At 46.6% G+C, this 13,812-nt stretch overlaps 1 protein-coding gene across 4 annotated transcripts in view; it reads right to left on the bottom strand.

Moving 5' to 3' along the window:
• The window catches only part of PISD (phosphatidylserine decarboxylase), a 44,555-nt gene that overhangs the window by 20,631 nt on the left and 10,112 nt on the right, over positions 1-13,812 (bottom strand). The window contains exons 3-4 of one of the 4 annotated variants that reach the window (XM_050806745.1): positions 11,409-11,488; positions 8,794-8,969 (exon numbers count right to left, since the gene is read on the bottom strand). In XM_050806745.1, the coding sequence (XP_050662702.1) occupies positions 8,794-8,969; positions 11,409-11,488 (256 nt within the window). Of the gene's footprint in view, positions 1-1,930; positions 3,397-8,793; positions 8,970-11,408; positions 11,489-13,812 lie in introns of those variants that run through there. The other 3 variants (XM_050806740.1, XM_050806743.1, XM_050806749.1) reach the window with 3 other exon arrangements.

The following is a 13,812-nucleotide window of genomic DNA, read 5'->3' as shown; positions in this document are numbered from 1 at the left end:
AAAAGAGGCAACGGGCAATATGCCATGATTGCTGAATGATTTTTTTATGACTTTTGGGGACAAATAGGCAGCGTATCTGAAATCACAACTGCCACACAAAGGCAGGACACATGACCACTGCAGCAGTATAAACTATGGATCCATAAACTATGGATCTATACCTGGTAGCCATCCACCCTCTGTCTGCTCACTCACCACGGCTCTCGGCACAGGCCCCTATGTCAACAGCCAAAGCCACAAGCCACACCTGTGGAGCCCAAGTGAACACTCTGGCCATGAGCCAAGAGCGTTCCCAGGACATCATGAGTTCCTGAAAAGAAACTCAGAGAAGCAGCTCTTCTACTTCTCAGCAGTCCCTGAGCTCCTGCCTTCAAGAGTGCCCTCGGTGCCCCACAGAAAATCACCTCTGCCCACTGGTGGGCCACAGGTTGAATCAGGGACTCAAGGGAATAGCATTCTGGAAGCCAAAAAGCATTATTCGAGCTGTGCTCACTCCACGCGACGGGGCTAAATGGAACTAAAAGGAACACTCTGGATCTTCAACCTGAGCAGCTCAGCAAGCAGCTTTCCAGAGCATGATCTCAAGCTACTTTTTTTTTTTTTTTTTTGGAGACAGGGTCTTGCTCTGTCACCCAGGCTGGAGTGCAGAGGCACAATCTCGGCTCACTGCAACTTCTACCTCCTGGCTCAAGCAATCCTCCCACCTCAGCCTCCCAAGGAGCCAGCAACACAGGCCCATGCCACCACACCGGCTAATTTTTGTATTTTTAGCAGAGACGAGGTTTCACCACGTTGCCCGGGCTGGTCTCAAACTGGTGAGCTCAAGTGATCCGCCCACCTCAGCCTCCCAAAGTGCTGGGATTACAGGCATGAGCCACCACTCCGGGCCTCAAGCTACCCTTTCTAGCAACATCATTCTGTGGAATAAAAACTTAACATAAAAACATCCTTTTTGTTTCAGTTTGGTGTTTTTTTTGTTTTTCTTTTGAGACGGAGTCTCACTCTGTCTCCCAGGCTGGAGTGCAATGGCGTGATCTTGGCTCACTGCAACCTCTGCCCCCCAGGTTCAAGCAATTCTCCCACCTCAGCCTCCCGAGTAGCTGGGATTACAGGTGCCTGCCACCATGCCCGGCTAATTTTTGCATTTTTAGTAGAGACGGGGTTTCACCATGTGGGCCAGGCTGGTCTTGAACTCCTTACCTCAGGTGATCCACCCGCCTCGGCCTCCCAAAGTGCTGGGATTACAGGTGTGAGCCACCAAGCCCGACCTTTTTTTTTTTTTTATTCTTTTGAGACGGACTTTCACTCTTGCTGCCCAGGCTGGAGTGCAATGGCACAATCTCACTCTGTCGCCCAGGCTGGAGTGCAGTGGCGCAATCTCGGCTCACTGCAACCTCTGCCTGCCGGGTTCAAACGATTCTCCTGCCTCGGCCTCCCGAGTAGCTGGGATTACAGGCATGTGTCACCACTCCTGACTAATTTTTTTTTTTTTTTTTTTTTTTTTTTTTTTTTTTTGGAGACAGAGTCTCACTCTGTAGCCCAGGCTGGAGTGCAGTGGCCGGATCTCAGCTCACTGCAAGCTCCGCCTCCCGGGTCTACGCCATTCTCCTGCCTCAGCCTCCCAAGTAGCTGGGACTACAGGCGCCCGCCACCTCGCCCGGCTAGTTTTTTGTATTTTTTAGTAGAGACGGGGTTTCACTGTGTTAGCCAGGATGGTCTCGATCTCCTGACCTCGTGATCCGCCCGTCTCGGCCTCCCAAAGTGCTGGGATTACAGGCTTGAGCCACCGCGCCCGGCCCTGACTAATTTTTTGTAGTTACTAGAAAAGGGGTTCCACCATGTTGGTCAGTCTGGTCTTGAACTCCTGACCTCAGGTGATCCACCCGCCTCGACATCATGCTCAATTAATGGATAAAAGACTCAGTCTTACCATAGATCTTATCAAAATCAGCATATGATTTTTTTTCTTTCCTTTTGAAGTCCAGAACTTTCACCTTTTCACTTAAAGAAAGCACTTTACCGCTTTCTCTTCGGCAATCCAAATTGCCAGAGTCACTATTATGCACTTTGGGGCCAGCATCAAGCCAAATAAGGGTGACCTGAACACAAGCACCGGAATACCACAACAGCTGATCTGATAACTGAGATGGCTACTAAGTGACTTATGGGCAGGCGCATAGACACTGAGGTCACAATGGACAGAGGGAGGATTCATATCCTAGGTGGGAGAGAGTGAGAGTTCATTATGCTACTCAGAACAGGGAGACATTTAAAACTTAGGAATTGAGGCCGGGCATGGTGGCTCACGCCTGTTATCCCAGCTTTGGGAGGCTGAGGTGGGCGGATCACCTGAGGTCAAGAGTTCAAGAACAGCCTGGCCAACATGGTGAAACCCCATCTCAACTAAAAATACAAAAAAAAAAAGTAGCCAGGCGTGGTGCCACAAGCCTGTAATCCCAGCCACTGGGGAGGCTGAGGCAGGAGAATTGCTTGAACCCGGGAGGTGGAGGTTGCAGTGAGCCGAGATCGCGCCACTGCACTCCAGCCTGGACGACAGAGTGAGACGCTGTCTCAAAAAAAAAAAAAAAAAAAAAAAGTAGGAATTATTTCTGGAATTTTACATTTAATATTTTCACACTGCAGGAACATGAAACCTTGGATAAGGGGGAAATACTCTGATTGTTTTAGAAGTCAAATGCATGCCACAAATCATAAAGGTATCCATACCCTTTCAGGCAGCAATCCTACACCTACGCATTCATCATGAGGAAAAGGCCTTATGTGCAAAGGTGTGCTCTGCAACATTATTCATGGTGGCAAAGACCACCAGTATACCAGAATCAACTGATGTGGTAAAGCCTCAGTGGCAACCAGAGACTTCGGGACCTGGGCGCCTGTCACCACTGAGGAAGAGCCAAGAGTGTGGCTCCAGGGTGGCTCACACCTGGAATCCCAGCACTTTGGGAGGCCAAAGTGGGAGGATAGCTTGAGACCAGCCTAGGCAACATAGTGAGATCCCATCTCTACAAAAAATAAAAAATTAGCTGAGTGTGGTGGAGGTGCATGCCTGTGGTCCCAGCTACTTGGGAGGCTGAGGTGGGAGGAATGCTTAAACCCGGAAGGTTAAGGCTACAGTGAGCTGTGACTGCACCACTGCACTCCAGCCTGGGCAACACAGCAAGAACCTGTCTCAAAAAAGAAAAAAAAAAAACAGCTGAATCCATTTAAAAATAGAGAAAAAAGGACAGGCATGGGAGCTCACGCGTGTAATCCTAGCACTTTGGGGGCCCAAGATGGGTGGGTCACAAAGTCAGGAGATTGAGACCATCCTGGCCAACACGGTGGAACCCCATCTCTACTAAAAATACAAAAATTAGCTGGGCGTGGTGGTGTGCACCTGTAGTCCCAGCTACTTGGGAGGCTGAGGCAGGGGAATCACTTGAACCTGGGAGGCAGAGGTTGCAGTGAGCCGAGATCATGCAGTCTGGCCTGGGAGACAGAGTGAGACGCAGTCTCCAAAAAAAAAAAAAAAAAAAAAAAAAAAGCCGGGTGCAGTGGCTCACACTTGTAATTCCAGCACTTTGGGAAGCTGAGGCGGGCAGATCACCTGAGGCTGGGAGTTAGAGACCAGCCTGACCAATATGGAGAATTCCCATCTCTACTAAAAATACTACATTAGCCGGGTGTGGTGGCACACGCCTGTAATCCCAGCTACTCGGGAGGCCGAGGCAGGAGAATTGCTTGAACCCAGGAGGCAGAAGTTGCGGCGAGCCGAGATGGCACCACTGCAACTCTATCCTGGGCAACAAGAGTGAAATTCCGTCTCAAAAAAAAAAAAAAATTAGAGACAAAGACAAGAAGTGAATGCATAAAAAATAAAGCTCATGATGAAGCAATCACAGTCACATGGCGAGAAGGCATGGGAATCATGATGTCCTCTGTTTTCCAACATTCTGTCATAGTGTTTACTGTATCATCTCTGTCATTTAACAGGGAATAAGACTGATTTCCACAAGCATATCAAGACCATTCAATAGGGAAAGGATAGTCTTTTTAACAAACGATGCTGGGAAAACTGGATGCCCACATGCAAAAGAAGGACATTGGATTCTTCTCTTATACTGTAAATAAAAATTAATTCAAAAATGGATAAAAGACTTAAATTAAAACTACCCTGGCGAAGTGGCACACACCTATATCCACTACTGGGAAGGCTAAGGTGAAAGAAACATGTGAACCCAGGAGTTCAAGGCTGTAGCAAGATATCATCACACCACTACTCTCCAGCCTGAGCAGCACAGTAAGACCCTGTCTCTGGAAAAAGAAAAAAAAACTAAAACTGGCTGGGCACAGTGGCTGACGCCTGTAATCCCAGCACTTTGGGAGGCCGAGGTGGGCAGATCACTTGAGGTCAGGAGTTTGAGACCAGCCTGGCCAACACGGTGAAACCTCATCTCTATTAAAGATGCAAAAAATTAGCCAGGCCTGGTGGTGGGCGCCTGTAATCCCAGCTATTGGGGAGGTTGAGGCAGGAGAATCGCTTGAACCCAAGAGGTGGAGGTTGCAGTGAGCCGAGATTGCTCTGCTGCACTCCAGCCTGGGTGACAGGGCGAGTCTCTGTCTCAAAAAACACAAACAAACAAAAAAACTGTAGCCCCGAAGGGAACATTAGGTAGGGCTCATCTGCCTTTGGTTCTTCAAGCTGGCTTATCATCAGAATCACCTACAGAGCTCCTGAAATACAGATCTTGAGCCTAGCCCAAACTTTCTAGATTTCCAGGAGTTAATGAATTCAAATTCGTAATTCTTTTTTTTTTTTTGAAACGGAGTCTCGCTCTGTCACCCAGGCTAGAGTGCAGCGGCGTGATCTTGGCTCACTGCAACTCCACCTCGCGGGTTCACACCATTCTCCTGCCTCAGCCTCCCCAGTAGCTGGGGCTACAGGCACCCGGCACCAGCCCGGCTAATTTTTGTATTTTTAGTAGAGACGGGGTTTCACCTTGTTAGCCAGGATGGTCTCAATCTCCTGACCTCGTGATCCGCCTGCCTCGGCTTCCCAAAGTGCTGAGATTACAGGTGTGAGTCACTGCGCCTGGCATCAAATTCATAATTTTTAAAGCTCCCTGACAATTCTGGTATCAGTTACATTTGAAAGATCTCACATTTTTCATTTGTGATGACAGTGATTAGGTGAAACCAGAGATGGGATTAGGACCTGGCCCCAGACAGCCATTCAAGACTCTCCTTCTCAACCTGCTGCCATTCCTGAAAACTTATACAGTTGAGTATCCCTAATCTGAACATCCAAAATGCTCTAAAATCAGAGACTTTTTGAGTGCCAACATGACACCAACAAGTGAAAAATTCCACATCTGATGTCATGTGACAGGTCACAGTCAAAACTTTGTTTTGGCCAGGCATGGTGGCTCATGCCTGTAATCCTAACACTTTGGGAGACCAAGGCGGGTGGATCACGAGGTCATGAGTTCAAGACCAGCCTGGCCAAGAGGGTGAAACCCTGTCTCTACTAAAAATACAAAAATTAGCTGGGCACAGTAGCAGGCACCTGTAATCCCAGCTACTCAGGAGGCTGAGGCAGGAGAATTGCTTGAACCCAGGGGTGGAGGATGCAGTGAGCCGAGATCATGCCACCGCACTCCAGCCTGGGTGAGAGTGAGACTCTGTCTCAAAAAAACAAAACAAAACAAAAAACTTTGTTTCATGCACAAAAAAAGTGTTGTATAAAGTTACTCTCAGGCTATGTGTAGAAAGTATATCTAAAACATAAATGAGACCCCTGTCTCCACAAAAATTCAAACAAATTAGCCAGGCATGGTGGCACAGGCTTATATTCCCAGCTACTCAGGAAGGCTGAGGTGGGGGGATGGCTTGAGCCTAGGAGGTCAGGGATGCAGTGAGCCATGATCGTGCCACTGTACTCCAGCCCTAGGTGACAGAGCAAGACTCTGCCTCAAATAAATAAACTGGCCTGGCGCAGTGGCTCACACCTGTAATCCACACACTTTGGGAGGCTGAGGTGGGCAGATCACCTGAGGTGAGGAGTTCGAGACCAGCCTGGTCAACATGGTGAAACCCTGTCTCTACAAAAATATAAAAATTAGCCGGGCATGATGGCAGGTGCCTGTAATCCCATCTACTAGCGAGGCTGAGGTGGGAGAATCGCTTGAACCAGGGAGGTGGAGGTTGCAGTGAGCCGAGATCGCGCCACTGCATTCCAGCCTGGGCAACAGAGCGAGACTCCATCTCAAAAAAATAAATAAGTAACTAAAATAAAATAAAATAAATTTTGTGTTCAGACTTGGGTCACATCCCCAAGTTATCTCAATCTATATCTACAAACATTGAAAAAAAAAATCCAAAACACTTTCAGTCCCAAGCATTTCGGATAAGGGATACTCAAACTCCAATGTCAACTCCAAGTCCAGACCACTTCCCCTTTAAAAAATGAAGTGTTGGAGTCCCACTTGGAAATCCAGGAGTGGCCAGTGCAGTGGCTCACACCTGTAATCCCAGCACTTCGGGAGGCTGAGGCAGGAGGGTCGCTTGAGCCTAGGAGTTTGAGACCAGCCTGGGCAACAGTGCAAGACCTCATAACTACAACCAAAGAAAAAGAACATCCAGGAGGAGTTCTGTGACCATTGTATTCAATCTGGAAGAGTATCTAACTTAAGCCCAGTTATTTACCAACAGGTGCTTTGAGACCTCACACTGCATTAAGCCACTCCACTCCAGTGTCCTGTCACTTTCCAGGCCCTGGGACTTATGAGTTAATCACCCCTGTCCTCTTTAGAATCATCTTCTGGTCTGAAACTATGTATGGCAATAACCCCAATTACATAAACAGCAGATACTAAAAAACTACTGGCACTGGTCTTCTACGATTTTGAAAGTGGCAGGTTTCTTCCAATTTTTTTTTTTTTTTTTTTGAGATGGAGTCTCGCTCTATCGCCCAGGCTGGAGTGCAGTGGCCGGATCTCAGCTCACTGCAAGCTCCGCCTCCCAGGTTTACGCCATTCTCCTGCCTCAGCCTCCCGAATAGCTGGGACTACAGGCGCCAGCCACCTCGCCTGGCTAGTTTTTTTTTTGTATTTTTTTAGTAGAGGCGGGGTTTCACCGGGTTAGCCAGGATGGTCTTGATCTCCTGACCTCGTGATCCGCCCGTCTCGGCCTCCCAAAGTGCTGGGATTACAGGCTTGAGCCACCACGCCCGGCCTTCTTCCAAATTTTTATTCTCTTGGGAAACCTTTGAAGTATGTGGGAATTTCTTGAAAGTATGCAAGTTCACTATAGGGTGAGTCAGCCTCACAAATTCCCAAGGTCGGAAAGATGTCAGCGTGGGTTTAACACTTGAGGGGGGTCATGCAGTCACAGTCATGTGCTACCTACACTTTACAAGTACTTTACTAACCTACTAATCTAATGGAGAATGATGTTTACAGGGGAAACCAGCAATGCCATAGGGAACAGAGTGCAGCATACTTTGAAAGTGTGACTCCCCTACTTCATAATTATCCTTTACCAAATGGAATTTGTGATATAGTACCAGAAAACTTTTTTGTTTGTTTAAGGTAGGTTATTACAAAGCCCAAGGCATATGAACAGGCCAAAGGGTAGGCACATGGACATAGGGGGCAAGGGCAGACATATCTCTTAGGGTAACTCCCACAGCTGGATCTGTATGGTCAGTTGACTAAGTCACGGTTTTACAGGATTGTTAGAAATCAAGTGAAGTCCATATACTAGATTCTATTGGAAGAAAATGGTCAAAATCAAAGTCCAAAAAAGGATTTTGGAAGGAAATCTATAATGTAGCATGTAATGCCAATGGCAGCAAATACTCCTAAATTGTGTTAGAGTTGGATGGAATTCTCAGAGTCATGTTCCAACCCAACCTGCTGTTTTACTGTTAAAGACACTAGACCAGACAGAAAGTGACATGTCCCATTTCACATAGCTACTGCAGAGCATGGTTGAGACTTGCCTTCAGCATCCTAATGCTGTGGTCACCGTATGTCCTATTAGAATGAACTCAGCTTATCTGGATTAGCAAAATGGAGTGGATCACCATTGCATTCCAGATATTACAAAGCCTCAACTGTCACCCCTTCTTTTGCCCAGGGTATTGAGGCCTATTACTGGTCCTTTGATATTTCAGATTTTTTATTTGTTAAATTATGGCTATAAAAAAAGGCAATTTTTAAACTTACACCTTTATATTCAATTTCACAATTTACTGAATGTCTCCTGTGAGTCAGGAATCGTCCTGGGACACAGGAAGCACAGAGGAACAAGATGTTTCGTTATGTATTGTGCATTCAACAACAATGCAGGCTGCCCCTATCGTGTGACTATGATGGAAGGAAGCATTCTGAGCAATAATGACAAAGGAATTTGATTATTTCTGTCTGGTTCCTGGTGAGAACTAATCCACATCACAAAAGCTCAATAGTTTCAGCCCTCTTCCAACTAACAAGGAAAGAATAGCAGAACAGCCAGGATGTCAGCACCAATTCAAGATGTACGCTCTGAGACTTCAACAGCATGAAATTTCTACTTAGAACCCTTGGGGAGACCAGGGTTAGGTCTGGGGACATAAGACAAGCTTGACATGACACCGAAGTTATAAGTCCTGTATCTGGCCAAAACCGACCGGAGACGTGAGCTCCAAGAAAGCATGTTTGACTTGTTCAAACATTTCAACTTTGGAACAACTGGAAAAGTGACAGACAGTTTGCTGGACAAGAACCCAAGGCAGTTCCGCCTCATTCCTACCTCCCAGTGACCAGCAAGTTTGGGTGGAATCTCCAATCCCAGCTTTTCCAGCTCTCGCTCCCTGTACTTCTCATACTGCCGGTACCCTACATACCCGCCACCTGTCGCCAACAGAATGGGCAGGGGACGCAGCAGGAACGTGGTTCGGGCAGGAGCAGTGTGGACTTTTCTGGCATCTGTAATAAAAAACAGGACAATTTTGAGCCTCGGAGACAGGAATAGGGAAGAGTCATGCAAACCCAGCACCAATGGGAGGGTCAGGAAAAGTCAGTGCACCTCAGAAGCCCTCAGTAGAGGTGACTGGATCCTCAAGGTATCTAGCAGGCAGGTGAAACCTTGGGTCACTACTCAGACCCTCCTGTCTCCAAATTCTGTCAGTCAGTACAGGACAGGCATCTTTCCTATAGAATTACAACGGCCTCAACTGCCACCGCAGTCACAAAATGTATTAATAAGATGAAAACACTGAATCACAAAGAGGTCAAGAAATTAATCAAGGTTGCCCAGGTGGTCACCAACAGGTCCAGAACTTGAAGCCAAACACCATTTCTCACCCAGGACTCTTTGATCTTGCTTTTATAACACAGGCCCAATTTTGAGCAGGCACTGGTATTCTCTCTCAAATGCAAAATCTCATAAATTCTTACAGGTCAACAATAAAAAAGACAAATAGCCAGGCACAGCGGCTTGCACCTACAGTCCCAGCTACTAGGGAGGCTGAGGTGGGAGGATTGCTTGAACCCAGGAGTTCAAGGTTACAGTGAGCTATGATCACGCCACTGCACTCCAGCCTGGGCAACAGAGTGAGACTCTCTCAATCAATCAATTGAAATGTGCAAAGGATTTGAATACACCTTTGTCCAAAGAAAACATACATTGGCCAATAAGCACAAGAAAAGACAGGTTAAGGCCGGGCGCGGTGGCTCAAGCCTGTAATCCCAGCACTTTGGGAGGCCGAGACGGGTGGATCACAAGGTCAGGAGATCGAGACCATCCTGGCTAACATGGTGAAACCCCGTCTCTACTAAAAAATACAAAAAACTAGCCGGGTGATGTGGCGGACGCCTGTAGTCCCAGCTACTTGGGAGGCTGAGGCAGGAGAATGGCATGAACCCGGGAGGCGGAGCTTGCAGTGAGCTGAGATCTGGCCACTGCACTCCAGCCTGGGTGACAGAGCGAGACTCCGTCTCAAAAAAAAAAAAAAAAAAAAAAAAAAAAAAGACAGGTTAAATATGTGTTATGCGTTAAATTGCTGAAAACTCCCCCAAAACTCTTATGTTGAAGTTCTAACCCTGAGTACCTTAGACGGTGCCCTTAGTTGGTTGGAGAGAAGGTCTTTACAGAGGTTATCAAATTAAAATGAGGTTGCAGGCTGGGCGCAGTGGCTCACGCATGTAATCCCAGCACTCTGGGAGGCCAAGGCGGGAGGATCACAAGGTCAGGAGATCGCGACCATCCTGGCTAACACGGTGAAATCCCGTCTCCACTAAAAATACAACAAATTAGCCAGGCGTGGTGGCGGTCGCCTGTACTCCCAGCTACTTGGGAGGCTGAGGCAGGAGAATGACGTGAACCTGGGAGGCAGAGCTTGCAGTGAGCCGAGATCATGCCACTGCACTCCAGCCTGGATGACAGAGCAAGACTCCCTCTCAATAAATAAATAAAATAAAATAAAATAAAATAAAATAAGGTGGCCAAGGTGGGTCCAAATCCAATATGATGGGTATCCCTATAAAAAGGGAAAATCTAGAAACAGACATACACACAGGGAGAATACCATGTGAAACTGAAGGAGGAGACTAGAGTGATGCTTCTATATGTAAGGAATGCCAGAGATTGCCAGCAAACCATTGGAAGCTAGGCAAGAGGCATGGAACAGATTCTCCCTCACAGCCTCCAAAGGAAGCACCCTTGACACCTTGATCTCAGACATTTAGCCCCTCGAATAATAAGACAAATGTCTGCTGTTCAAGCAACTCAGTTTGTGTTACTTTGTTACCATAGCCCTAGCAAACTAATACAGCATTATTAGTAATCAGGGAAATGCAAATCAAAACCACAATGAGACCCCCTGACACCCATCGGAATGGCTATAATCAAAAAAACATAATGAGGCCGGGCATGGTGGCTCATGCCTGTAATGCCAACGTTTTGGGAGGCCAAGGTGGGCAGATCACTTGAGGCCAGGAGTTTGAGACCAGCCTGGGCACCATCGCAAAACCCCATCTCTACTAAAAATACAAAAATTAGCCGGTATGCATGCAGTCTTTGAAATATAAAAACAGTAACAACAATTAATAATAAAAATTAGCCAGGCGTGGTGGTGCACGTCTGTGTCCCAGCTACGTGGGGAAGGAGAATTACTTAAACCTACGAGGTGGAGGTTTAGTAAGCTGAGATTGCACCATTGCATTCCAGCCTGGGTGACAGAGCAAGACTCTGTCTCAAAAAAAAAAAAGCAAAGCAAAGCTAATGCTTCAGTGATTAACTGCGTGCCAGGTACTTTCCGCACACTAATTCATTTAACTGTAACAACAACCCTATGTTGATCCCAATTTACAGACGACGAAACTGAGGCACAGAGAGGGCCACCACCATCTCTAATTGCTCCTTACCTGTGCGAAAGGCTCTAAAAGGCAGCTTCCACAAGGGCTGTAGAGATTGGCTCAGGGCAGTGATCTCACGGTGATGGAGGCTATAACCAAGCAAAATGAACCATTAAATATTATTCTTAAAATTAAAATTAGTGGATTAATCGGCAAAATTTAAATACTCAATAACAATATTGTATCAATGTAAATGTCTTGGTTTTGACAACTGTACTGTAGGTAAGAAAATGTCCTATAGGGAAAGGACTGAAATATTTATTTATTCATTCATTCATTCTTGAGATGGAGTCTTGATCTGTCACCCAGGCTGGAGTGCAGTGGCACAATCTCAGCTCACTTCAACCTCCGCCTCCCAGGCTCAAGAGATTCTCCTGCCTCAGCCTCCCTAGTAGCTGGTACTACAGGCATGTGCCACCACGCCCGGCTAATTTTCGTATTTTTAGTAGAGATGAGTTTTCACCATGTTGGCCAGGCTGGTCTCGAACTCCTGATCTCATATGATCCACCCGCCCGGCCTCCCAAAGTGCTGGGATTACAAGTATAAGCCACCGCACCCAGCCTAGAAAAGGACTTAAAAGCAAAACGTCATCAAGTTGGCAAATTGCTCTCAAGTGTCTCACGAAAAAAATGTATATGTATCACACACATACACATATAGAGATGGAAAATGAGAAAGCAAATAGGGCTGACATTTGAGGAATCTGGGTAAAAGGTATTTGGGAATTCTATGTACTATTTTTATAACTTTCTGTAAGCCTGAAACTATTTCCCAATAAAAAGATTTTTTGGGTTTTTTTTGGAAGGCTGAGGTGGGCAGATCACCTGAGGTTGGGAGTTTGAGACCAGCCTGACCAACATGGAGAAACCCCACCTCTACTAAAAATACAAAATTAGCTGGGTATTGTGGCACATGCCTGTAATTCCAGCTACTTGGGAGGCTGAGGCAGGAGAATCACTTGAACCTGGGAGACGGAGGTTGAGATGAGCTGAGATCGTGCCATCGCACTCCAGCCGGGGCAACAAGAGCAAAACTGCATCTCAAAAAAAAAAAAAAAAAAGAAAATACTATTCTGGTTTTCTGGTTCAGTTAGTTTCTCTTCTTTGTTTCATCTTTGCCTGGAGAAATCAGACATATTCCCAGTGGCAATAAATGACTATGCCGGCAAGCAAAGCATTAATGAGTTTTTGGTTGAGTTTCCCTTAATCAAAGAGGAAATATCTCACTTTCAGTTTAGATATCACTTCAGTTTCCCCAAATACTGACCTGAAATCTAAAGTAAAAAAACTGTATCCAAGTCAATAAACATTTTTTTCCTTGGAACCCTTTATGATAGAATAATTCACTCTATTATAAATGTCTAAATTAGTATTTTTGTGAAAAATAGAATTGCATTTATTACTTTCATACTATAACATTTACTTCCATGGATATTTAGTTATGTCTTTTGTGTGTGTGTGTGTGTGACAGAGTCTCACTCTGTTACGCAGGCTGGAGCGGATCTTGGCTCACTGCAACCTCCACCTCCCGGGTTCAAGCGATTCTCATGCCTCAGCCTCCTGAGTACCTGGAATTACAGGCACACGCCACCACACCTGACTAATTTTTGTATTTTTAGTAGAGACACGGTTTCACCACGTTGGCCAGGCTGGCCTCAAACTCCTGACCTCAAGTGATCCACCTGCCTCGGCCCTCCAAAGTGCTGGGATTACAGGCGTGAGCCACAGCACTTAGCCCAAGTTATGTCTTATATAGATATCCTACAAAGGTTATCAGATTTAGGTATTTTCCTTTTTTGGCATAAAATTTCCTTGCCTTACAAACACCTGGCTGAGCACGATGGCTCACGCCTGTAATCCCAGCATTTTGGGAGGCCGAGGTGGGTGGATCACTTGAGGTCAGGAGTTCGAGACCAGCCTGGCCAACATGGTGAAACCCTGTCTCTACTAAAAATACAAAACTTAGCCGGGCATGGTGGCACACACACTGTAGTACCAGCTACTCGGGAAGCTGAGGCAAGAGAATCACTTGAACCTGGGAAGTGGAGGTTGCAGTGAGCTGAGATCATGCCACTGCACTCCAGTCTAGGCAACAGAGCGAGACTCTGTCTCAAAAAACAAAACAAACACCCACCTTGCCAGGCTGGGCATTGCAGTTCACAACTATAATCCTGGCACTGTGGGAGGCTGAGGCGGGAGGATTGCTTGAGCCCAGGAGTTCAAGACCAGCCTGGTGAAACCCCATCTGTACAAAAAATACAAAAATTAGCCGGGCATGATGGTGTGTGCCTGTAGTCCTACCGAACCAAAAAGCTGAAGTGGGAGGATCGCCTGAACCCAGGAGGCAGAGGTTACAGTGAGCCGAAATCACGCCACTGTAGTCAAGCCTGGGTGACAGAGTAGGACCCTGCCT

Source organism: Macaca thibetana, chromosome 10 (genome assembly GCF_024542745.1).
Source record: "Macaca thibetana thibetana isolate TM-01 chromosome 10, ASM2454274v1, whole genome shotgun sequence".
NCBI classification, from domain to species: Eukaryota; Metazoa; Chordata; class Mammalia; order Primates; family Cercopithecidae; genus Macaca; species Macaca thibetana.
The sequence above is the reverse complement of the archived record's forward strand: the minus strand, read 5'-3'. Positions and strand labels throughout refer to the sequence as shown.